Raw genomic sequence first — 27,069 nt, forward strand, 5'->3', positions numbered from 1 at the left:
AATTCGAAATCTACTGGTCACTTGCTCATCTAGGGTATTTCGAAAAAGTAAACGGTGTGTGGAGGTCGTTGGCGTTAAGAGAAGTTATTTTATGTTTATCTGACTTCTTAATTGAGGTATGTAACTATCTGGCATTATTGGGAAAATGAGCTAGCTTTGACATGCACGCTGCTTTTAAATTGTTTATCTGACGTGGTCTATCTCGCAACATTTCTTCATCGATGTGATGCATTATTTCTTAAGTTGTAGCCTGACGCTACACTACTAGTAGTTGACTAACTACATACAGTAACGTTAACTAACTGACTTTAGTTCCCTCCCAGGTCTGAGTCCTACTTACTAAGGTCAATAACATAATTCAAAACTGGTAATTGTTACGCTGAACTGCCTAACTAGATAGCTAATGGTGTTTTGCTAGTTAACGTTAGCTATCTAGCTAGCTATCAACGTCTAACCCGCACTGGCAGAAGCTGACAACGTCCGCTACTAACGACGTAACGTTAACCAACGGTAGCCAGCTACTAGTTTGCACATTGGAAAACGTGCTGATGAATAGCTAACGTTAAGTATGTAACGTGTTGTGAGCAGGCTTTATTTGAGTTGTAAGTTAGCTAACAAGCCAGGCGATTTCTTTACACAAATGGTCATTTTTCACAATCAGACATTCCTGCACTTCAACAAGAGCAAAACTAGCTAATGGCATTGTTCCAAACCTTGCTGAAGGACCAACCGGCCAATCCACAAGAATGCTGCAGTCACGTTAACGTTAGTTTAGTAGGCTATGCACCAAGGAAAATTAATTTTAGCCAAACTGAAGGATTCCAAATGGGCTTAGCAAATTTGGTGTGGTCTTTGGCAGGCGGATCCATCCAGTGTGTAGGGAAAAGTGACAAGCCCTGGAACGGCAGGCCAAATAATGGTGTGAGGACATAACGTTAGTGGGTAAATTGCTTGAATACCGTCACCAACTAAACACCCCTCCATTCTTGGCATGCCATCAAGTGTTGTCATGTCTACAATTTAGAATCTGGTCATATGAATTCAGCCAATACCTCGGATATTAATTGAAATGTTAGTAAACAAAGACCGAAAACTCTTTTGGTGGCCTGATGAATATTTATTTCTCCCCACTGGTAGCCACATGACCCTTTCAACTTTTCTCTCAAAGTTAATTGCACATGAAGACTTCTATGGGTTGGTGACGTTTACACACATCCATTGTCAACAAGGATCCAACACTATACAGTGTATTTTACCCCCCCCCTTCTCCCCAATTTCGATCTTGTCTCATCGCTGCAACTCTCCAACGGGCTCCGAAACATGACCCGCCTAACCATGCTTTTTAACACCCGCCCACTTAACCCGGAAGCCAGTCGCACCAATGTGTCGGAAGAAACACTGTTCAACTGGCGACCGAGGTCAGCCTGCAGGCGCCCGGCCCGCCACAAGGAGTCGCTAGAGCGCGATGAGCCAAGTAAAGCCCCCGGCCAAACCCTCCCCTAACCGGACGACGCTGGGCCAATTGTGCGCCGACCTATGGGATTCCCGGTCATGGCCGGTTGTGATACCACCCGTTCGATCGGGTTCAGGTCCTGGCTCTGGCTGGGGCCACTCAAGGACATTAAGAGACTTGTCCCGAAGCCACTCCTGCATTGTCTTGGCTGTGTGCTTAGGGTTGTTGTCCTGTTGGAAGGTGAACCTTGGCCCCAGTCTGAGGTCCTGAGCGCTCTGGCGCAGGTTTTCATCAAGGATCTCTCTGTACTTTGCTCCGTTCATCTTTCCCTCATCCTGACAAGTCTTCCAGTCCCTGCTGCTGAAAAACATCCCCACAGCATGATGCTGCCACCACCATGCTTCACCGTAGGGATGGTGCCAGGTTTCCTCCAGAAGTGACACTAGGCATTCAGGCCAAAGAGTTCAATCTTGGTTTCATCAGACCAGAGAATATTGTTTCTCATGGTCAGAGTCATTTAGATGCCTGTTGGCAAACTCCAAGTGGGCTGTCGTGCCTTTTACTGAGGAGTGGCTTCCATCTGGCCACTCTACAATCTCCACAGAAGAACTCTGGAGCTCTGTCAGTGACCATCAGGTTCTTGGGCACTTCCCTGACCAAGGCCCTTCTCCCACGATTGCTCAGTTTTGCCGGGCAGCCAGATCTAGGAAGAGTCTTGGTGGTTCTAAACTTCTTCAATTTTAAGAATAATGAATAATGGGGGCCACTGTGTTCTTGGACCTTCAATGCTGCATAATTTTGATGATACCCTTCCCCAAAACTGTGCCTCTCTCTGAGCTCTACGGACAATTACTTTGACCTCATGGCTTGGTTTTTGCTCTGACATGCACTGTCAACTGTGGGACCTTTTTTATATAGACAAGCGTGTGCCTTTCCAAATCATGTCCAAGCAATGGAGTCCACTAGTGGTAAATTCAAATCAAGTTGTAGAAACATCAATATAAACAGGATGCACCTGAGCTCAATTTTGAGTCTCATAGCAAAGGGTCTGAATACTTATGTAAATAAGGTATTTCTGTTTTATTTGTAATTAGCACATTTCTAAACCTGTTTTTGCTTTGTCATGATGTTTTGTGTAGGGGGGGGGGGGCAATTTTAATCCATTTTAGAATAAATAATAATATGCCATTTAGCAGACGCTTTTATCCAAAGCGACTTACAGTCATGCGTGCATACATTTTTACGCATGGGTGGTCCCGGGGATTGAACCCACTACCTTGGCGTTACAAGCGCCGTGCTCTACCAGCTGAGCTACAGAGGACCACAGAATAAGGCTGTAACGTAACAAAATGTGGAAAAAAGGAGGGGGTCTGAATACTTTCCCAATGCGCTGTAGCTAGATACAACACCCTCAATGTTGTATCTGTATCTAGAGCTCATCAGTTGGATTGAATGGTCTTCTGTCTGGACTGCAAGAAGTGTGACTTCTGTCTGTCTTATGTGCTTAACTCACTCTTATCAGTGTGCCCAGATGTCTATTATATGAGGACAACTTTTGCTTCAGCTCCCTCACTTCTGTGTTCCTTTCTTTTATAGGATGAGTTCTACTGCTGTGAACGATGAGAATCATGAGGTCTGCCCTGGAAGAAAGCAGAGCAATTCAGATACTATTTGTGACATATTTTCCTTGGATCAGCCGACTGGGAGGCCCTCCATCCTTCGCCAGTCTCAGGCAGAGAACCTGTCAAACAAAACTATAGCAAAGGGAGGGAAGGTACAGTGTATATGTTATCAAGAAGCCTAGTCTTGGAGTTGTTTCAAATGTTCCAGAATAATTCCTTCTAAAATAATATTGTAATTATGAGGATCTATGCTTGACTGTTTGAATAGTCTAGTAAAAAGCATGAGCTGACACACCCGAAAATGTTTTGCGAGGTGTTGACTCACAGAGTAAACTGTATAAAAAGAACCAGGTTAGGTTTACCTGTTGGGCGCATAGTGTGCAACTTTCTTTATTTGACTGTTTTGAATAGAGCATTTGTTTTCAGATGATACCCTTTTGGTTTTTGCTTTCAGGTTTGTTTTCAGACTCCAAGAAGAGACCCTCTCACTAAGAGAATAGTATCACCAACAAAGTCCCTTAAGATGGAAAGCCTGGATGACTGTAGTAAAGCCCTGGAGTCTTCGCAGTTTACAACACCTGAAGAGTAAGTATATGCTTTAAATAAAAATCTGTAGCTTTGTCACATCGGCAGAATGCTGCTTCATAATCTGGTGTCAAATTGAGAGAATGTAGGTTAATCTATCCTCATGTATTTTTACAGGGTGTTGCCTCAGGAAATCAATGAGCCTGTTGATGTGCCAAAATCAGGTAAAGCATTTGATTGATTGGCTAAAGGTTCAAGATTCATTACCCGAAACTGCTTTGTCACCATTAACTACTTCAACCATAATGTTTACTTGATTTTCAACTTATTTTACTACAGACTTCACAAATGTGTCATCCTATCCTGATGATGATATGCCAATTCAGAGTAAAGGAGGTTATCAGCTGGATTTTGACAACCTTGATGCCATCAATCCCTTCCAGGGGTCCACTAAAATGGTCCTCTCTCCAGCAAGGCCCAGTGAGCTAGTTGAAAACCCCAAGGCTGAAGAACAGTGTGAACGTAATGTCATTGAAGCAGTTTCTCCTGAGAAGTTGGAGGAGTCTGACAATAATGAAACGGCAATGGATGAGACCCTTCCGTTCGTGCCATCAGTGGAAAATGATCTTGCTGACATCTCAGCCGATATGTGCTCAAACGATAGCAGTGTGATTACCATGACGAAGGACCCAGCCGTTGAGTTATCCAACGCTGGTGAGGAAGAGACTGTACAATCATCAGTTAACCTTGACCCAGATCAAGCTTTGGCCATCTTTACTACAGTCGCGGAAGCTGTGGCTATCTCTACAGCCGAGAAGACTCCTCTGCCGCCAAAAGGTGCTTACGAATTAGATTTTGCCAACCTTGATTCAGTCGACCCTTTCCAAACGGGAGGCTCCAAAATGCAGAATTCCCCGGTGCTAGGAAGAAAGCAGTCATGCGATAACCCTCCTCAAAAGGTGGAGGTTGAAGAGTCTGCAGTAAAGGAAATGGAACCAGCAGCCACGCTTGAGGGGGTTCAGCCAGTCCTAGAGGCACCTGTCCAGCCAGAGATTAAACCTATTGCATCATTGTCGCCTGCGCCGAAGGAGACTAGCAAGCCAGCTGAAGACGCTGTGGCCATCACCTCTACAGCCGAGGAGACTCCTCTGCCGCCAAAAGGTACTTACGAATTAGATTTTGCCAACCTTGATTCAGTCAACCCTTTCCAAACGGGAGGCTCCAAAATGCAGAATTCCCCGGTGCTAGGAAGAAAGCGGCCATGCGATAACCCTCCTCAAAAGGTGGAAGTTGACGAGCCTGCAGTAAAGGAAATGGAACCAGCAGCCACGCTTGAGGGGGTTCAGCCAGTCCTAGAGGCACCTGTCCAGCCAGAGATGAAACCTATTGCAGCATTGTCGCCTGCGCCGAAGGAGACTAGCAAGCCATCTGAAGTTGCTGTGGCCATCACCTCTACAGCCGAGGAGACTCCTCTGCCGCCAAAAGGTACTTACGAATTAGATTTTGCCAACCTTGATTCAGTCAACCCTTTCCAAACGGGAGGCTCCAAAATGCAGAATTCCCCGGTGCTAGGAAGAAAGTGGCCATGCGATAACCCTCCTCAAAAGGTGGAAGTTGACGAGCCTGCAGTAAAGGAAATGGAACCAGCAGCCACGCTTGAGGGGGTTCAGCCAGTCCTAGAGGCACCTGTCCAGCCAGAGATGAAACCTATTGCATCATTGTCGCCTGCGCCGAAGGAGACTAGCAAGCCATCTGAAGTTGCTGTGGCCATCACCTCTACAGCCGAGGAGACTCCTTTGCCGCCAAAAGGTACTTACGAATTAGATTTTGCCAACCTTGATTCAGTCAACCCTTTCCAAACGGGAGGCTCCAAAATGCAGAATTCCCCGGTGCTAGGAAGAAAGTGGCCATGCGATAACCCTCCTCAAAAGGTGGAAGTTGACGAGCCTGCAGTAAAGGAAATGGAACCAGCAGCCACGCTTGAGGGGGTTCAGCCAGTCCTAGAGGCACCTGTCCAGCCAGAGATGAAACCTATTGCACCATTGTTGCCTGCTCCCAAGGAGACTAACAAGCCAGCTGAAGATGCCATACCACAGCCCAGTGCAGCCCCTTCCAAGGATGGCCCGGTGAAACTTGAGTTCAATTTTGATGATGGCGGTGAGGTCAAGCGTAAGCCTCCTCCCAAAAAGTTTGGCAAAGGGCCTGGTGTGAAGCCGAGAGAGAAAAAGGCTATACCTACAGAAAAAAAAGAACCCGCTCCATCCATGGAATCTCCAGTGAAGCCATTGGCCAATACTGATTCTGAAATTCCTCTTCCCAAGGCCGGGTACGACTTTGACAAGTTTGACCCAAACTTCAATCCATTTGGTACAAACGCAAAAATGACTGACTCTACAGTCTGTACGGTGAAATCCAGTCCAGATGCCAAGGCACCAACCTCAGTCAGAGTGGCTGTCTCCCCTGAGAAAGTGGCAGAGCCTGTTCAGCAAGAAACTGCACCATCACCATGGTAAGTTCATGTTCATTTTGCTGCACCTTTAATATTATCCCAAAATATTAAAAAAATTAAAGGAAGTTTTGCTTGATATGTAAAGCACAATCAGTTTGGTTGTGAGAGCATGGCGATATAACCTCAATGTACAGTGGGGAGAACAAGTATTTGATACACTGCCGATTTTGCAGGTTTTCCTACTTACAAAGCATGTAGAGGTCTGCAATTTTTATCATAGGTACACTTCAACTGTGAGAGACGGAATCTAAAACAAAAATCCAGAAAACACTTTGTATGATTTTTAAGTAATTAATTTGCATTTTATTGCATGACATAAGTATTTGATACATCAGAAAAGCAGAACTTAATATTTGGTACAGAAACCTTTGTTTGCAATTACAGAGATCATACGTTTCCTGTAGGTCTTGACCAGGTTTGCACACACTGCAGCAGGGATTTTGGCCCACTCCTCCATACAGACCTTCTCCAGATCCTTCAGGTTTCGGGGCTGTCGCTGGGCAATACGGACTTTCAGCTCCCTCCAAAGATTTTCTATTGGGTTCAGGTCTGGAGACTGGCTAGGCCACTCCAGGACCTTGAGATGCTTCTTACGGAGCCACTCCTTAGTTGCCCTGGCTGTGTGTTTCGGGTCGTTGTCATGCTGGAAGACCCAGCCACGACCCATCTTCAATGCTCCTACTGAGGGAAGGAGGTTGTTGGCCAAGATCTCACGATGCATGGCCCCATCCATCCTCCCCTCAATACGGTGCCGTCGTCCTGTCCCCTTTGCAGAAAAGCATCCCCAAAGAATGATGTTTCCACCTCCGTGCTTCACGGTTGGGATGGTGTTCTTGGGGTTGTACTCATCCTTCTTCTTCCTCCAAACACGGCAAGTGGAGTTTAGACCAAAAAGCTCTATTTTTGTCTCATCAGACCACATTACCTTCTCCCATTCCTCCTCTGGATCATCCAGATCGTCATTGGCAAACTTCAGACGGGCCTGGACATACGCTGGCTTGAGCAGGGGGACCTTGCGTGCGCTGCAGGATTTTAATCCATGACGGCGTAGTGTGTTACTAATGGTTTTCTTTGAGACTATGAACCCAGCTCTCTTCAGGTCATTGACCAGGTCCTGCTGTGTAGTTCTGGGCTGATCCCTCACCTTCCTCATGATCATTGATGCCCCACGAGGTGAGATCTTGCATGGAGCCCCAGACCGAGGGTGATTGACCGTCATCTTGAACTTCTTCCATTTTCTAATAATTGCGCCAACAGTTGTTGCCTTCTCACCAAGTTGCTTGCCTATTGTCCTGTAGCCCATCCCAGCCTTGTGCAGGTCTACAATTTTATCCCTGATGTCCTTACACAGCTCTCTGGTGTTGGCCATTGTGGAGAGGTTTGAGTCTGTTTGAGTGTGTGGACAGGTGTCTTTTATACAGGTAACGAGTTCAAACCGGTGCAGTTAATACAGGTAATGAGTGGAGAACAGGAGGGCTTCTAACAGGTCTGTGAGAGCCGGAATTCTTACTGGTTGGTAGGTGATCAAATACTTATGTCATGCAATAAAATGCAAATTAATTACTTAAAAATCATACAATGTGATTTTCTGGATTTTTGTTTTAGATTCCGTCTCTCACAGTTGAAGTGTACCTATGATAAAAATGACAGACCTGTACATGCTTTGTAAGTAGGAAAACCTGCTAAATCGGCAGTGTATCAAATACTTGTTCTCCCCACTGTAGCTGCACCACGCCATTAACTTCTGTTGGTTCTATTTTCAGTGTTTCTATTGCTGGATATGAAATATCAAGGACTGAACCTGATCTTTCTGCCATAAGAGAAGGAATTGTAAGCCTTTTTGAAGTTGTTAAATTTTTTAAATATTGATTTAATTAATTGTAGTGCGACTACTTGGGTGACATTCTCTCTCTCTCTCCAATCGTAGGAGAACATTCCACAGAATCCAAAGCTTCAGATGGACTCTTGTGAAGTTCAGGATCCTTCCTCTGTTAAAGAGAAGGAACCTCCAACTAAACCTGACCCACCTTCGCTGAGCATTGCAGAACCCTTCGAACTCGGCCAATTTCAGCAGAACCCACAGAATGGCATGTCAGAATTTAATGAGACGTTTGTTCCTGGAACCACATGTAAGTCAAATAACTTGACAAATGCATGTTAGTTGCGGTAATGTCGACTTCACCTTCACAACTATTGTCCCCCTTTCCCTCCAGTCATGGCGAATGACTTTGACAGACAGATGGACTACCTGGAGCAGTTTGGGTCCAGCACTGTAAGTATATACTTTGTACTTTATAAATTGTGACTGTTAATACATACCTGGTTTATGTTTACATTTTAGGCTTCCTCTAATTACTTTGCCTTTTTATATTCAGTTTAAGGAGTCAGCACTGAGAAAACAATCACTGTACCTCAAATTTGATCCCCTCATGAGAGAGAGCCCCAAGAAGTCTGGAGTCCCTGCAGGACTCGACAACCTCCCACGACCTGCTCCCTTTGCTTCACGGTGCGTTACTCTCCTGGTCCTGATCACAGGCTTTTGTTTTACCATCTGACTGATGCTCTAGTTGTAAATAAATGTTTATTTGGCTTAATCTGTAGTTTGTCACTAAAATTAGTTTGAAACACAATGGTGAATATCAAGGTGTTTGCTCAAAGTCTGAGGGAGTTTTCTTTCAATGTGGTTTCAGTGCGGGGACCCAGAAGACTGGAGCCGAGGAGGTGAATGGACTGAAATCTGTCAACCTTAAACGTCTTGATGACCTACCACCCGTAAATTGCCTGTCGTCCTCAAAGATCCTATTATAATGTAGTAACGCTAAGTAATGTGAGAAACTGTTAAATGGATGTCTTCTCTCCCTTTAGGTTCAAGTTGTCGGTCCTATGACTCCTCTCGTGCAGAATTCCCCTATACTTGAGAATCTGGTCCCTACTTTCCCCCAACCAGCCAACACTGACGATAACATCATAGAGGTGCTGAAATACAGTCAGCAAGACATGAATGCTGCCATTGTCAAGATCCAGACACAAGTAGGTGTTTGTTTTCCGCAAACGTTTCACTCATCCTTTTTCAATCCAATCATGATTAATTTAGAAGGGTTTCTTTTTATAGACAAAGGAGAATGCGGATGAATGGAAGTCTAAGCATGACAAGCTATCACAGGATAATCATGAGATGGGGTAAGCATTGAAGCTTAGTATTTGGTAACTGATTCTGATTTCAGACCTCTACCAATTGTACAGTGAGGGGGAAAAAGTATTTGATCCCCTGCTGATTTTGTACGTTTGCCCACTGACAAAGACATGATCAGTCTCTATAATTTTAATGGTAGGTTTATTTGAACAGTGAGACATAATAACAACAACACAAATCCAGAAAAACGCATGTCAAAAATGTTATAAATTCATTTGCATTTTAATGAGGGAAATGAGTATTTGACCCATCTGCCAACAAGGGTTTTGCCAAAGTCATGTTTTGCAATCAGAGGTCAGACATTTCTTGTAGTTGGCCACCAGGTTTGCACACATCTCAGGAGGGGTTTTGTCCCACTCCTCTTTGCAGATCTTCTCCAAGTCATTAAGGTTTTGAGGCTGACGTTTGGCAACTCTAACCTTCAGCTCCCTCCACAGATTTTCTATGGGTTTAAGGTCTGGAGACTGTCTAGGCCACTCCAGGACCTTAATGAGCTCTTCTTGAGCCACTCCTTTGTTGCCTTGGCCGTGTGCTTTGGGTCATTGTCATGCTGGAATACCCATCCACGACCCATTTTCAATGTCCTGGCTGAGGGAAGGAGGTTCTCACCCAAGATTGGGCCCCGTCCATTGTCCCTTTTGATGCGGTGAAGTTGTCCTGTCCCCTTAGCAGAAAAACACCCCCAAAGCATAATGTTTCCACCTCCATGTTTGATGGTGTTCTTGGGGTCATAGGCAGCATTCCTCCTCCAAACACGGCGAGTTGATTTGATGCCAAAGAGCTCGATTTTGGTCTCATCTGACCACAACACTTTCACCCAGTTCTCCTCTGAATCATTCAGATGTTCATTGGCAAACTTCAGACGGGCCTGTATATGTGCTTTCTTGAGCAGGGGGACCTTGCGGGCGCTGCAGGATTTAGGTCCTTCACGGCGTAGTGTGTTACCAATTGTTTTCTTGGTGACTATGGTCCCAGCTGCCTTGAGATCATTGACAATATCCTCCCGTGTAGTTCTGGGCTTATTCCTCACCGTTCTCATGATCATTGCAACTCCACGAGGTAAGATCTTACATGGTGCCCCAGGCCGAGGGAGATTGACAGTTAAGTGTTTCTTCCATTTGCGAATAATCGCACCAACTGTTGTCACCTTCTCACCAAGCTGCTTGGTGATGGTCTTGTAGCCCATTCCAGCCTTGTGTAGGTCTACATTCTTGTCCTTGGAGAGCTCTTTGGTCTTGGCCATGGTGGCGAGTTTGGAATCTGATTGATTGCTTCTGTGGACAGGTGTCTTTTATACAGGTAACAAGCTGGGATTAGGAGCACTCTCAGCTCGTTACCTGTATAAAAGACACCTGGGAGCCAGAACGTTCTGATTGAGAGGGGGTGAAATACTTATTTCCCTCATTAAAATGCAAATCAATTTATAACATTTCAGTTTTTCTGGATTTTGTTGTTGTTATTCTGTCTCTCACTGTTCAAATAAACCTACCATTAAAATTATAGACTGATCATTTCTTTGTCAGTGGGCAAATGTACAAAATCAGCAGGGGATCAAATACTTTTTCCCCTCATTGTAACTTTGTTTCACTGCTTTTTGTTTTTGCAGAAAAATCATGTCAGAATTTGAAGCCACAATCGCTCAGATATTGGGTATGTTATAATGCAATTTTGGGATGTTATCAGCTGAAAATAAATATTTTGGAATCTCATTTTAATGTAAAATGCATGACTTGATGTGATGTCATTGTCTCCTGCAGCTGATAAACAGAGGGAGAAGGAAATGGCCCAGGCTGAGATCACTAAAGTCCTGCAGGAGAAGGAGCAGGTATCACAGGACCTGAATGCCATGGAGCGATCCTTCTCAGATCTCTTCAAGAGACTGGACAAATACAAAGAGGTCATCGAGGGTTGCATGAAGGTCCGCATTAAAAAGCATGTTCTGCCCTATGTATTGGGCCCTGTGTTTTGCACAATCATGTGAAATGCCTGGGTTTCAAAGGGATACTGCATGAGTCTGGCAATTAAGGCGCATTTCTACTTGACTAGAGTCGGATGAACTCATGGATACTGTTTTATGTCTGCGTGCCATATGAAGGACGTTAGAGGTAGTTTACTGTACTTGTAGACTTCCAGTCATTGCGCTGACGCTAGTAACATTGGCTCGCAAAACTATCCAACTTGCTTCTACTGCACGCAGACCTAACAATGGTATCCACAACTTCATCTGACTCTAAGTAGAAAAATGGCTTAAATGCCAGAATCCCTTTATTTAAAGCTTTTTCATTAAACCGTCCCCCATTTTTCCCCCTTATGTTTTGGTGTAATTCTTGTTTCTAGATAAGGATTAAAATATAGGATAAACTCTTGCCATTTCACATGATTGCTCAAAACGCAGGACTCAGCTTTGGTGCAGGAAAGTAACATTGCTGTGAAGGATGTAATTGAATTGGTGTAGGTCCAATACTTTTCTTTGCCAACCTTATGAACTTTGGTTTTAAATGTGTGTGTGCGCCCCTATTAAGAATGAAGAGATGCTGAAGAAATGTGCTCAAGATTACCTGGCTAGGATCAAGAAGGAGGAGCAGCGCTACCAGACCCTGAAAGCCCATGCAGAGCAGAAAATCGGCTTGTAAGACTTGTCAAACTATACCTTTTTTGTGTGTGCAAAATAGTTAGAGTTGTGGATTGTTGCTGGGCTTTGTATAGGTTCACTGGGCTGACTGTTACTCTTATTCTCAGGGCGAATGGAGAGATTGCAGAGGTTCGCTCCAAACTAAAGTCTGAGGTCGCTGCACTTCAGGCCCAGCTGCGCAGGGAGCAGCTAAAGGCCCAGTCACTGGAGAAGAGCCTTGACCAGAAAGTAAGTCCACCTCAATCTGAAGAAGTCCATGAGGTGGCCTTTATCAGTGTTTTTTATCACTTGTTCAGTAAAGTTTATTTTGCTCTTATTGTTGATTTCTGTCCCCTCAGGTAAAAGAGACTGAAGAACTCACCAACCTTTGCGATGAACTAATAGCTAAAGTCCAAAAGGGCTGAGTTGAACCGTATGTCTATGTCCTTGTCTTTATTGTTGTCCTGTAGTTTAGATTTTTTACAAATCTAAATGTGAGTAGTGCTCTGTAAATATGTTTTGCTGATCTTGATTGGAGATCAAGCAATGTAATAGTACTTCACTAGCTCTCATTTCTACTGATTCATGTTGGTTCGTTTTATCAATGTCTGTCTTTATTAATGTAATAAAATAGTTTCACTAATCAAGAACAGTTGTAGCGCCTTGCAAGTTTATTCGAAGTTCATTGTACCCCTGAAACAACTTTTCAGCCACAAGGAGGTGCTGTTTACCATTGTATTTTCTAGCACAGTTTGGAGGTGTTTTTGGTTTCATGCATGGATTGCCAGTTCCAATTGAGCATAGCTGTGACATTTGTACTTATTTCAGAAAAGTAGCTAGTAGTGTACTTCATAGACGTTTCTAGTGGTGCACTATGTGCTGTTAAAGAGTCAACCATTCAGTAGCTCCATTATCCCTCCTGTCTCTCTATAGCCAAATCTCATCCCGTTCTACAATGCTTACAAGAAAACAAATGAGCTGCCCTGATACAATGTTCCCCTTCTTCCCTGGGCAATCACAGGGTCCTGTCATATCACTCCCGGAGCAGGACAATGCACTTCCTAAACGGTGAAAGAAAATCCTTCCTAGATTGGAGTTGAATGAGGTGGTAGTGAGGGGAGAAGGGCTATATGAACTTTCTTAAATGGGAGAGCGAGTCTTGCAGGGTCCATCACTCTAAAGGACTGAGCGCTTGTCCTGTCTGTGCCTGACTATCCAGTCATTCATTCCAGCACCACTGGCCCTGGCTGCCCTCTGTCTCACCCTGTGTAGACAACTAGCCTCTTCTAGCCAAGTCGGGAGGAACGCTGTACTGCCTTTTGTAGGAGCCTCCCGATGGTCCTTTTCTAGAAGAACCGGTAACTGTTAAGGCTGGGACAATACCAGTATCAGGATATCTTTTTCCATGGCAAAAATGAAAACCGAAGCAGACAAGTATTTAATCCTTAACCTGCTGTATGTAAAATATTGTGTGCTACAGCTTGGAAAATAAATGTGACTGGATGACTGTTTCCAACATTAGGGCTGTTTTTCCTAAAGAATTGAAATCCGTTTTGTTTCCTTGATATGATACTAACAGGTATCGGGACACTATCGTCCTGGCCCTAGTAACAGTCACTGGCCTCATTCCTAGTGGCAGCCTGTGGGACTTTAAGCAGGTAGGCAGACCGGAGGCGTTTACCAACATCCTCAATGATCATTTTCAGACTTTTAATTACCACTGTGCAAGAGCTTTCCCAAACTTTTCTCACAAACATTGGCCTTCATACTATACATGTGATTTTTATCATTGAGGCATCAACCAAGCCTTTCTAGCAGGGGTGTCAAACTCATTCCATGGAGGGCCTAGTGTCTTTTTTCCCTTTCAATTAAAAGACAGGTGAGGGGAGTTCCTTACTAATTAGGTACAAGGGAGGAGCGAAAACCCGCAGACCCTCGGCTCTTCATGGAATGAGTTTGACACGTGCTTTACAGGAACAGAAAACCGCTAATAATTGAGGCCATGAACCAAAAATATGTACATCTGCTTGTCCTTTAATCAAACTGTTGCCAAATCATCAACTTTTTTCCCCCACTTTTAATGGAGTATATCGATAATATTGTCAAACATAACCAATTGTGTATAAGTACTTGCATAAACTCAATATGATTAACCTGGTTGGCAATGTCTTTAAAGGTAGACTCAGCAGAAAGTAAACTGCATAGTGGGTCAATTTCCGCAACAACTAGCGTTGAAGCATGTGGCTCAATGTCTCCACTGTTTTGGTTCTGTGGTTACCACGCTGTGAACCCGTGCACAAGCATTTTGCTACACCCACAATAACGTCTGCTAAACACGTATGTGGCAAATAAAATGTGATTTGTGCAGGTACTGTGTGTGACTATGAGAGCAAAGTCTTGCATCTCACTCATCTCAGTATCTGCAGTGCTGCTTGTGGAAACATTTAACTGAGTCTACCTTTTAATATATGAAATACAGTGCATCCGGAAAGTATTCAGACCCCATGACTTTTTCCACATTTTGTTACGTTTGAGCCTTATTCTAAAATGGATGAAATAAATAAAAATCCTCAATGTACACACAATACCCCATAATGACAATGCGAAAACAGGTTTCTTGACATTTTAGCAAATGTATTAAAAATAAAAAACATCTTATTTACATAAGTATTCAGACCCTTTGCTATGAGACTCAATTAAGCTCCGGTGCATCCTGTTTCCATTGATGATCCTTAAGATGTTTCTACAACTTGATTGGAGTCCACCTGTGGTAAATTCAATTGATTAGACGTGATTTGGAAAGGACACACCTGTCTATTAAGGTCCCACAGTTGACAGTGCATGTCAGAGCAAAAACCAAGCTATGAGGTCGAAGGAATTGTCCGTAGAGCTCTGAGACAGGATTGTGTCGAGGCACAGATCTGGGGAAGGGTACCAAAAAAATTCTGAAGCATTGAAGGTCCCCAAGAACACAGTGTCCTCCATCATTCTTAAATGGAAGAAGTTTGGAACCACCAAGACTCTTCCTAGAGCTGGTCATTTTGACAGAGCTCCAGAGTTCCTCTGTGAAGATGGGAGAACCTACAGCATTCCACCAATCAGGCCTTTATGGTAGAGTGGCCAGACGGAAGCCAATCCTCAGTAAAAGGCACATGCCAACCCGCTTGGAGTTTGCTAAAAGGCACCTAAAGACTCTCAGACCATGAGAAACAAGATTGAACTCTTTGGCCTGAATGTTTAGCGTCACGTCTGGAGGAAACATGGCGTCATCCCTACGGTGAAGCATGGTGGCGACAGCATCATGCTGTGGGGATGTTTTTCAGCAGCAGGGACTGGGAGACTAGACAGGATTGGGGAAAAGATGAACGGAGCAAAGTACAGATCCTTGAGGAAAACCTGCTCAGGACCTCAGACTGGGGCGAAGGTTCACCTTCCAACAGGACAACAACCCTAATCACACAGCCAAGACAACACAGGAGTGGCTTCGGGACAAGTCTCTGAATGTCCTTGAGTGGCCCAACCAGAGCCCGGACTTGAACCTGATCGAACATCTCTGGAGAGACCTGAAAATAGCTGTGCAGCGACGCTCCCCATCCAACCTGACAGCGCTTGAGAGGATCTGCAGAGAATAGGAGAAACTCGCCAAATAGAGGTGTGCCAAGCTTGTAGCGTCATACCCAAGAAGACTCGAGGCTGTAATCGCTGCCAAAGGTGCTTCAACAAAGTACTGAGTAAAGCGTCTGAATACTTATGTAAATGTTACATTAGTTTGTTTGTTTTTTTATATAAATTTGCAAAAATGTCTAAACCTGTTTTTGCTTTGTCATTATGGGGTATTTTGTGTAGATTGAGAAAAACAACAATTTAATCCATTTTAGAATAAGGCTGTAACGTAACAAAATGTGGGAAAAGTATTTCTGAATGCACTTTACATTGCAACTACAGTAAATATAATTAATCTTACATTCAACATCAAAATACATGAAAAATGCCTAACTTTGAAAAATAAACAATACATTGCCTTAACAAAATAAATTAAATACACGTCTCTTTTAAAATGTATATAAAATGACTACATCTATAACAATTGTTGTTGGATTAGACTGCAGTCCCAAGTACTTATTATTATGGTGTTATATATATATATATATATATTCACTGCAACACTGGAGATATTTTTGACCTCATACCTCTTGCAAGGATTCTATAAAACACATACAAAAGGCTAGTAGTGGTGGTAACCTAAATAACATTTGGATTCCGGCAGTGATATGTAGCGAGTCCTGTCAACATTGGAGCAATATTCTATTATTTGCAGTCTTCGATATGGACATGATTCAAATACCTTTTAAGGCCTTCAGGGGTGATTATTGATGGACACGTATTGATAGTGGTCAGGGTTACATGGATGTGCATTTAAACAATGAAACATTTTTTTTTTAATCAAAGGGACTACCTGAGTATGAGTGTAAAACCAGCCCTTTTGTATTATATTCCATGCCTCCTTCAACATCATAACCTAGCAGAGCTTAAGTACTGTATCTTGTGCCCTACAACAGGTTTAGAGGTAAAGGTCAAAACTGACCCTAACCCCTGTAGGTTAGTTGAGATGGGTAAACAGCACAGTTACTGATGGATATGGGGTTGTTCCACGAAATGAGTGCCTTTTGTAGAATATTGGATTTTAAAAACCTGTTATAATAAATGAAGTACCCCTTTTATATAGACAACTTGGAGAATTCAAGAAATTCAGAATATTTACATATCCCTCCATGCACCCTCTGTGACTTCTAGGAAGATTTTAACCCCAAGATCTCACCATCATTGTAAAGCCCTTGTTATTTTGTTGCTTTGAGAAGGTCATTTATGAAGATTAGTGATTCACATTCATCTGTCACTCATTTTTAAGGTCAACCCTGTTATGTGAACTGAAATCTCGTTTGAATATGGTGAAACTATTTTTTAATATATTTTTCAAAAGAAACATTGAACATCTAATAGTCAAATCCTAGTGTTAAAGCAGGTGAGCTGGTTCTACTCTTTTTGGCAATTTTCTGGTGTTTAGTGGTCGAAAACTGAGTGGGTCAATCATAACACATCAACCCTGTAACCCATAGATAGACAGGCTAGAAATGTTTCAACAATTGACATTTTTGTGTGAAGTTTGTATTCAATTGCCACACCTTGTTGCACACAACAAGCTTCCATTACCCCAGTCACAAGGGGATTCATGGCTGATTTAAGATGAAATCGTCAACCGTGTTACAGTCAACCCTGTTACTTTATTTGGCACTTAATAGGTACTTACTATATACTTTTTTTACATTTAAAGCTAGAATCCTTAATTGAAACAACATCAAAGCCACACCCCGCCTTTATTTTGATAAAAAGCTGAGGGATGTGCCTGGAGAAATGTAACCACTCTCAAATTCATAAACAGAGGTATGGATGCAAGAACTGATCATCCATTATATAAAAAATTATGTTTTGAGGCTATACAGTTTCTCTTTACATTTAGATTTTTTACAAACATTGGAGTAAAATAAGCTTATATTTTGGGTTCTGATGGGGTACGACAGTTAACTAAGCTCATGAGACATAAGTTATATTATTTAAAAAATCTATGAATATACACAGTGTACAAATTAGGAACACCTTCCTAATATTGAGTTGCACCCCCTTTTGCCCTCAGAACAGCCTTAATTCGTCGGGGCATGGACTCTACAAGGTGTCGAAAGCGTTCCACATGGATGCTGGCCCATGTTGACTCCAGTGCTTAATTTGAGCCGGATCCTGCTGGAACAGGATCATAAATGTGACTGGATGTCAATGATTGTTTCCAACATTAGGGCTGTTTTCCTATAGAATTGAAATCGGCTTAGTGTTTTGTTTCCTTGCTATGATACAAACCAGGGGCGCAACTTTGGTTTTAGAAGTGGGGGGGGCATATTTTTTTTAGCCAGATAAACACTCCAAACAGCCTACCCGACCACTCGGAGGCGTCCACATGGTCCTAAAGCACACCGTTGCCTCATTTTGTATCACATTACAATGATAAAACTGGGAGGGAAAAAAATGCAATTTCAGAATGTGGGGGGGACATGTATCGGGAAACTATCGTCCCGGCCCTAGTAACAGTCACTGACCTCATTCCCAGTGGCAGCCTGTGGGACTTTAAGCATGATGATCATTTTCAGACTTGGGGAAGGCTCTTGCACAGTGGTCAAACTTTTCTCACATAAACATGGTCCTTCATACTATAAATGTGATTTTATCTTTGAGGCATCAACCAAGCCTTTATAGTAGGGGTGTCAAACTCAATCCATGTGTCTGCGGGTTTTTCCTTTCAATTAAGACAGACAGGTGAGGTGAGTTCCTTAAAAACCTCTCAGTTTTGGACTGTTTCGTTCCGGAACCAATTTGGCCGGATCTGGTACCTTTCGTGGCATGAAAAATAATTGTCACATTTTGCAATGTAAAAATTTGAATAAACGTGATCAAAGTTCATTCAAGTTGCCTCTTCGTTAATTCTCCTGCCCCCCTTGTTGAAAAGAGAAGACTCTAATCTGTCAGCTGTAGGCTACCAAAATATTTGATCAACTTCCAAATATTGTTTTACAAAGTAAAACGAGAGAGAGAGAGACTTTTGGCACGAGCACATATGCCATCACCAGTGAGTGAGCTGCGCATCATTGGGTGAGTCAGTAAAACTGGAAAGCATTTTTAGGACTATAATTTCCTACTCATATTGTAGCATACAATATATCTCCACACACATAGGCCTAGGCTATTGACAGATTCAAGACAAGGTCATTTTCATTGATCTCAGATTTTCAATTTGTCAGTGTCAAAGTAGCCTGTCATTTCGATCATTTGTGCGGTATTATGGTGCTTTCAAGACAACTGGGAACTCTGAAAAAAAATGAGGTCGAATCATGACGCCAGAGATCCCCACTTGGAATTCCGAGTTGGATAACCGTTCAAAACAAATTTTCCCAGTCTGAGTTAGTTTTTTCCCGATTTCCTAGTTGTCTTGAATGCACTGAAGTCGGAAGTCTGAGATTTCCCAGCTCCGAGTTGCCAGTTGTTTTAAACGCGGCATAAAAAAAAAATATGCCAAAATCTCCAGACATGTAAAGAATGGCAAGAAATGCGTTTATAAAAGGAAAAACAAATCCTGGACCCTAGGCCAACATTTTTTTTCTCCCATGTGTGCAACTTCTGTAAGAGCCTCTACTCTACTGCTCTGTGTCACTATGCAAATGTAATGATATGCATGCAATGCTTTATTATAAAGGTGATTTTTTTCTCATGTGTTCCGGTACCGCAGAGCTCCCCAGGTAATCCCCCTCTCGTGATCACTTTTTGTTCCGGCACCTCCCAATTTACAAATTTAGCACAGGTTGACTCCAATGTTTCCCACAGTTGTCTCAAGTTGCCTGGATGTCCATTGGGGGTGGACAATTTTTGATACACACGGGAAACTGTTGAGCGTGAAAAACCCAGCAGCGTTGCAGTTCTTGACACAAACCGGTGCACCTGCACCTACTACCATACCCCGTTCAAAAACACTTAAATATTTTGTCTTTCCCATTCACCCTCTGAATGGCACACATACACAATCCATGTCTCAATTGTCTCAAGGCTTAAAAATCCTTCTTTAACCTGTCTCCTCCCCTTCATCTACACTGATTGAAGTGTATTTAACAGATTATCAATAAGGGATCATACCTTTCACCTGGATTCACCTGGTCATGTCATGGAAAGAGCAGGTGTTCCTAATGTTTTGTGCGGTGTATATCATTAATTTAAAACTCCAAAAATGGATGTAGCAACTAAGAAATCTAGCTTTAACTCTTGAGATGGGAAAACTTTTTTTTAATGAAGTGGAACATGTGCTCTTTATGAGTCAAAAGGCACCGAATTGGTGGAACGACCCATAGCACTCCCAATAAGTCTGAATAGCCGTTAACACGTTGCAGAATCTCTTGGGGATTTGTGTACAAAGTGCACAGCAGGGTTTGAGGGCTTTTAGTGGTGTTGATATGAAACAAGTAGCACCAAGGACCAGGCAGGTATGCAGGTACTGTAAAAACCATACATATTTTCATTGTGGTTATTTTAGTTGAGATATCACAAGGGCAGCCATTTATGCACAAACCACTAAAACTGCTCATGCAAGATCACCTTCATTTGAATGTTGTACATTGCTGAATGATCATTATAAAGCCCTAGTCATGTCCAGTTAGATCAAGATCCAGCACAGGCAAGGTAACAGTTCAAAGAGCAGCCCCAGATGTGTATAACCAGAGAGCTGTTCTCTGAGGTTCAGTCCACAGCTCAGACCCTCGCTGTACGATGCCATCCTTCAGAGAAGGGGACAACATTACATTTGGTCCTCTGTAGCTCAGTTGGTAGAGCATGGTGCTTGCTACATCAGGATAGTGGGTTCGATTCCTGGGACCACCTATACTAAAAAATGTATGCACGCATGACTGTAAGTCGCTTTGGATAAAGGCTTCTGCTAAATGACATATATTATTATATTATATTTGGCACATGGCTAACACTGAAAGTGAATGTGCTGGTGCTGGTGCACCTTCCCGTCCACGTGGGAGTGGGTGTGAGTGTGGATGTCTGGGTAGATTTTGGGGTAGATTTTGGGGGGTAGGGCAGAGCCCCCTTGAGTGAGGAGGAGCTGCTGCTGAGCCAGATACTCCTCATAGTTTATGGAGCCCAGGCAGTCCTTCTCTGGGCTGGAGGAGGTGTAGAAGGGGGCCACATAGCTCCTGTCCCTCTCCCGGTAGGGCAGCCGGTGAGAGGCCTGCAGGACCTGGGCAGCCGCAGCCGGAGTGCTGGGAGGGGAACAGTGCTTCTTACTCTGGCAGAGCCACAGCAGCACTGTACCGAAGATGAACACCATGCTAGCAGGGATGCCGATGATGACAGGCCAGGGTAGGGTGCTGGAGGCTGGGGTGAACATCGGGGTGATGGGTGGCTTGGTGGCTGTAGGGGGAGAGGACCCGAAAAATATTCAGTCAATCATTCTAAAGTGAGGAGGAGTTGAACAAAGAAGTAGCTACACATCAGAGAGTCTTGGTTGAGAAATGAAATCACTGCAGTGGGTCAATACTACATTGTTCACCAATGCAAAGCTCACAACAATCAGTGGATGAAGAAAACTGGAAACAAAGAGGAGTTTTATCATTTTCATTACTCTGCGTAATCTTGGATTACATACACTGAAAATATCTTTAATATCTACCTGTACAGGACAATATCTCCCTGTACAGGACAGAATCCCAGGATCTTGGGGATTTGAGAAAGCCAAATGAAGGTTTAGGGGAGCCCTAGTGTCAAATCAAATTCTATTCTGTCACGTGCGCAGTTTACAGCAGGTATAAATGATGCATCAAAATGCTTGTGTGCTAGCTCCCGCAACATTGCAGTACAATATTCAATATCAATAATAAAAACATCAAATAATAATAATCGAATAAATAAAAAATAACAAGTAATAGAAGAGGTAGTATGCGTAGTAGTAAGCTGATGTGTACACAATATACACATAGTGGCCAGTTTATTAGGTACACCCATCCAGTACTGGGTCGGACCCCCCTGTAGCCATGAAGGGCTGCACCTGGTCAGCAACAATGTTCAGATGCGCACTGTCGTGCGTGAAAAGCCCAGGAGGCATGCCGTTTCTGAGATACTGGAACCAGCCCGCCTGGCACCGACGATCATACCACGCTCAAAGTCGCTTAGGTCACTCGTTTTGCCCATTCTAATGTTCAATCAAACAGTAACTGAATGCCTCAATGCCTGTCTGCCTGCTTTATATAGCAAGCCAATGCCACGTGACTCACTGTCTGTAGGAGCGAACCATTTTCATGAACGGGGTGATGTACCTAATAAACTGGCCACTGAGTGTATACAGTATAGATTATGGATGTGCTATGTCAAGTACGAATGTATTATAAATATAAAGTGGGTAGTGTCTTGGTCGCGACTGTGAGCGGACTATGGTGTTGAAAGCTGAGCTGTAGTCGATTAACAGCATTCTCAGTGTGTTTGGGATGGCTTGTTTCAGGTTGCAGAGGTACTCATTTGAAAGATCAATATAGGGAGTTTGTGTGTACGTGATGGGAAGGTTAAAGGTTATGATGTTCTAGAGGGCTGGCAGCCTGGCTCTGGTCTTACCTGGCAGCACGATGAGGAAAGCGCTGCGGAAACTGTAGCCCATGGTGTTGGCGCCCAGACAGATGTACATGCCAGAATCCTCCTCCTTGGCGCGGGTGATGAGCAGCTTGTTGAGGTAGGAGCCGTCAGGGCGTGACCACACCTCTCCCGTAGGCAGCACCACAAAGCGATGTTCGCCCACCTCGATGGTGGAGTTGTACCGACTCTCCTCGTTGGACTCCACACGCTTCAGCCACTGGATTACCGGTTTGACATCGCTCCTCACTTTGCACTGGAATGAGGTAGTCCCCCCGTAGTCCACTGTGGTGTTGACCGGGTGAGTGCCCGTCAAGATGGGCTTGGAGTTGGTCCTCTCTGCAGAGAGATATAATGGACGAACTGTCACAACTATCCCACATTTCAACATGGCTGACTCTCTGCATGAACCAGCGTAATGTCCATACAGTTATTAGCCTTAGGCTTAGAACTTGTAATTGTAACAGAGAGAGAGAGAGGGAGAGAGAGAGAAATACCACATGTAACACAAGAAGTATGTGTGATTAGTTTCCTCTCTCTCTGCTCCTGGTTGTACAGGACACACGTCTCAGGGGGAGGAGGGGTTCAGGGGGCTGGGGGGCTGGCAGACAGCTGGATCCTAATCAACTCCAGATTGGAGGGGCTTGTGGTTGAGCAGCCCCCTCCTTCTCCCCCACACACCAGAACACAACCCTCATTCTCAGACCTACCTTCTCAATATGCTTCTCATATACAGTGGGGGAAAAAAGTATTTAGTCAGCCACCAATTGTGCAAGTTCTCGCACTTAAAAAGATGAGAGAGGCCTGTAATTTTCATCATAGGTACACGTCAACTATGACAGACAAATTGAGAAAAAAAAATCCTGAAAATCACATTGTAGGATTTTTAATGAATTTATTTGCAAATTATGGTGGAAAATAAGTATTTGGTCACCTACAAACAAGCAAGATTTCTGGCTCTCACAGACCTGTAACTTCTTCTTTAAGAGGCTCCTCTGTCCTCCACTCGTTACCTGTATTAATGGCACCTGTTTGAACTTGTTATCAGTATAAAAGACACCTGTCCACAACCTCAAACAGTCACACTCCAAACTCCACTATGGCCAAGACCAAAGAGCTGTCAAAGGACACCAGAAACAAAATTGTAGACCTGCACCAGGCTGGGAAGACTGAATCTGCAATAGGTAAGCAGCTTGGTTTGAAGAAATCAACTGTGGGAGCAATTATTAGGAAATGGAAGACATACAAGACCACTGATAATCTCCCTCGATCTGGGGCTCCACGCAAGATCTCACCCCGTGGGGTCAAAATGATCACAAGAACGGTGAGCAAAAATCCCAGAACCACACGGGGGGACCTAGTGAATGACCTGCAGAGAGCTGGGACCAAAGTAACAAAGCCTACCATCAGAAACACACTACGCCGCCAGGGACTCAAATCCTGCAGTGCCAGACGTATCCCCCTGCTTAAGCCAGTACATGTCCAGGCCCGTCTGAATTTTGCTAGAGTGCATTTGGATGATCCAGAAGAGGATTGGGAGAATGTCATATGGTCAGATGAAACCAAAATAGAACTTTTTGGTAAAAACTCAACTTGTCGTGTTTGGAGGACAAAGAATGCTGAGTTGCATCCAAAGAACACCATACCTACTGTGAAGCATGGGGGTGGAAACATCATGCTTTGGGGCTGTTTTTCTGCAAAGGGACCAGGACGACTGATCCGTGTAAAGGAAAGAATGAATGGGGCCATGTATCGTGAGATTTTGAGTGAAAACCTCCTTCCATCAGCAAGGGCATTGAAGATGAAATGTGGCTGGGTCTTTCAGCATGACAATGATCCCAAACACACCGCCCGGGCAACGAAGGAGTGGCTTCGTAAGAAGCATTTCAAGGTCCTGGAGTGGCCTAGCCAGTCTCCAGATCTCAACCCCATAGAAAATCTTTGGAGGGAGTTGAAAGTCCGTGTTGCCCAGCGACAGCCCCAAAACATCACTGATCTAGAGGAGATCTGCATGGAGGAATGGGCCAAAATACCAGCAACAGTGTGTGAAAACCTTGTGAAGACTTACAGAAAACGTTTGACCTGTGTCATTGCCAACAAAGGGTATATAACAAAGTATTGAGAAACTTTTGTTATTGACCAAATACTTATTTTCCACCATCATTTGCAAATAAATTCATAAAAAATCCTACAATGTGATTTTCTGGATTTTTTTTCCTCATTTTGTCTGTCATAGTTGACGTGTACCTATGATGAAAATTACAGGCCTCTCTCATCTTTTTAAGTAGGAGAACTTGCACAATTGGTGGCTGACTAAATACTTTTTTCCCCCACTGTACGTACATGATTAGACAAGCACATTCATCCATGGAGCAGGGATATGAGTAAGACTTAATGATCAAACGCAGCAGTCTGACGAAGGTAGATCAGAGAGCAAGGATCTCCAAAAGGTTATGGTTCCTCCTCAAATCCAGACCCGACGTTACTATGGTTACATGGCAATTGTATCAAGGTTCACATTGAGTTTCCATCCATGATAGCCAACATGTATCATTATCACAACGTCCATAGAACTCAGTCTGCAGGACTGTGATACAGTATATAATACAGTATTTTCTGGTTCCTTCCCCTGAGGAGTCTACCTCATACATTAGTTATGAGATCCTGGACTGACTCTTTAAGTGTATTTATGACTCAGGCCTCTGTGACTGTATGATACTTACGTATGACCTCCACTTTGTAGGTGGCGTTGATCTCCCCGGCTCGGTTGGAGACCCTGCAGGTGTACCTGCCGCTGTTCTCCGGGGTCAGGTTCCTCAGGCTCAGAGTCCACTTCTTCTGGCGCCCCTCACCCACCTCGCGCTCCGTCAGCGGCCTGTCGTCCTTCAGCCACACAAGGTCTGGCCGAGGGTTACCACTGGCCGTACATTTCAGCCGCACAGAGCTCCCCATGGGGCGAGCGATCACCCGTTTCCTCATTTTAGCAGGCTGGGTGAAACGGGGCCGCACTTTGGGAAAAGGAGGAAGGAGAGTTTTGGGTTTACTACCTTGCAGAGATGGATAACAGAATCATGAAATAAGACCCAATCTAATGCAAATAACTTTAGTAATGTTGCTTTTATTTATGATCTTACCTAGTTTTCCTGATAGGTGGTCAGGGCCATACTCTGAGTCCACCCCACCAGGGAACCCTGGCCCAGTCTTATCAGCACCAGAGTCATCTGTAGGGGAAAGGGAACAGAACATTTATATTTTATCATTGCAAAGAAAAGATGCAGACTTCAACATATAATTGAACATGGTACAAAAGTTATGCCCAATACGCACACAGAAAAGGCCTTGGAGGTCTTAACAGACGGTGATGACAGAGATTATGAAGTAAGCCTATTAGGGTTTCACTAGTGTTAAACTTGAAAGACTTCTGTCGCCATTTGGGCTAACATCAACTGGAGTGACCTTCCAGTTCTGATCTCAGAGGGGTGTTTTTCTTAGTTATTTCAAAGCTTTCAAACGGTTTATATAATCAATTCACATTCTGAACACTATCAAATAAGTTGTTATTATGGAGTAGACACAAGTTGTTACTGAGATTCACCTCTTCTCACAATTATGAGGCAGAGTATTCCCAGTATCTGCAGTCGACTGTGGTATTTTGGACACAGTAATCGCAGAATAACTGCAGTTTACTGCAGTTGAACTGCAGTTATACTGCAGTAAAAAAAAAACATGTTATTTTGGATGCAGTATTTGCAGCATACTGCAGTTATACTGCACACTGACTGCAATCTTATTTCGTAAGGGATTCAACAAGCAGTGGAAAAATGTTTCAGTTGAATTCAATGCTATTTGTTTCAAACTTTTTACATTGTCATTGACATGGATCACTTGACAAAGACAAAGCGCCCCCAGCCAAACAGGCACAGTAAAACACTCTTGGCTCCATCTGAGTACAATTAGCATTTATAGATAGGATACACTGAGGGGGTACATGCTAAGGTCACGCGCTGTAACATTTGGGAGTAATATGATCAGTTTTCATAAGAGCAGCTCTGGGAGACAGCTGTGGAGTTGATGTCATTGACTGACTGACTGACTGACTTCATGTGGTGGAGCTAAGACACGGCTTAGTGAAAATATTATCAATGAAAGATAATAGATAATTTGTAATGCATATCCACTTTGTGAGGTAGACATTGATGAATTTATGGATCATATCAAGTTCCTTGCCAACTACTACCATTCCTCAGAATACCAAACATTATGACCAATTATAGAAGTTCAACCAAAGCAGAGCAGGGTGTCAGATAGACAGATTACACATGCAACTACTGCACTGAATCACTTCATGCTAGTAGAGTCATTCACAAGTTTCAAATAATTTTCAAATATTCCAGCACTGAGCTTGTCAGTTTTAACGTAGCCTACTTTCTAAAGCTTCAAACTCTGAAGTTTCTGATACTGACGTCAAACACATTTCATAAATGAAGTGAATGTGTTATTCAGTACTTAGAATATGTCTTATGAGGTACATTTCATAAATAAATAAAAAATATATGTTTTATTGTCATACACCAGGGGTTCCCTGACTTTTTTGCCCGCGACCCCATTTAGATTTTTTTATTTTAATGTGCGACCCCACCATGTAAAAAAAGTGATGTAATCAACGGCCAATATTTACTTTTTTAATTGGGGCTATGACAGTCTATTGTAAATCAATCTGACAGTACTTTTGACTGTATTTCAATCTGAAGGAAGTATGGTTTGAAGTGACTGAAATGCATCAGAAAGGTATTGGGAAGTTCAGAAGATTATCAGGCAATAACATGATGTCACGATCGTCATAATGATTGGACCAAGGCGCAGCGTGATATGCGTACATCTCTTTAATAGTGTACTAGCAACACGATACAAAATACAAAACAACAAAACGAAACGTGAAGT

At 43.4% G+C, this 27,069-nt stretch overlaps 2 protein-coding genes across 3 annotated transcripts in view; one reads left to right on the top strand and one right to left on the bottom strand.

The window, feature by feature from the left end:
• Positions 1-20: 20 nt before the first annotated feature.
• On the top strand, positions 21-12,563 carry LOC121544853 (transforming acidic coiled-coil-containing protein 3). Of its 2 annotated transcripts, none has more exons than XM_041855059.2 (17): positions 21-116; positions 3,050-3,227; positions 3,530-3,660; positions 3,778-3,824; positions 3,940-6,109; positions 7,873-7,939; positions 8,037-8,238; positions 8,323-8,381; positions 8,485-8,615; positions 8,800-8,881; positions 8,975-9,139; positions 9,222-9,289; positions 10,909-10,952; positions 11,060-11,220; positions 11,825-11,931; positions 12,042-12,162; positions 12,273-12,563. In XM_041855059.2, exons 2-17 carry the CDS (start codon positions 3,051-3,053, stop codon positions 12,336-12,338), a joined length of 3,798 nt encoding a protein of 1,265 aa, XP_041710993.2. In that variant the 5' UTR covers positions 21-116; position 3,050; the 3' UTR covers positions 12,339-12,563. The 2 variants fall into 2 exon arrangements, with proteins under 2 accessions (XP_041710993.2, XP_041710994.2); XM_041855060.2 differs by having other exon boundaries at positions 8,800-8,830.
• Positions 12,564-20,409: 7,846 nt separating this feature from the next.
• Positions 20,410-27,069, bottom strand: part of LOC121544348 (fibroblast growth factor receptor-like 1) — a 42,703-nt gene continuing 36,043 nt past the window's right edge. The window contains exons 4-7 of the mRNA XM_041854277.2: positions 25,263-25,349; positions 24,852-25,136; positions 22,114-22,467; positions 20,410-20,919 (exon numbers count right to left, since the gene is read on the bottom strand). Coding sequence (XP_041710211.2) covers positions 20,477-20,919; positions 22,114-22,467; positions 24,852-25,136; positions 25,263-25,349 — 1,169 coding nt within the window. The 3' untranslated portion in view covers positions 20,410-20,476. The remainder of the gene's footprint in view (positions 20,920-22,113; positions 22,468-24,851; positions 25,137-25,262; positions 25,350-27,069) is intronic.

The sequence above is a fragment of the Coregonus clupeaformis genome, chromosome 29 (assembly GCF_020615455.1).
Source record: "Coregonus clupeaformis isolate EN_2021a chromosome 29, ASM2061545v1, whole genome shotgun sequence".
In the NCBI taxonomy this organism is placed as follows: Eukaryota; Metazoa; Chordata; class Actinopteri; order Salmoniformes; family Salmonidae; genus Coregonus; species Coregonus clupeaformis.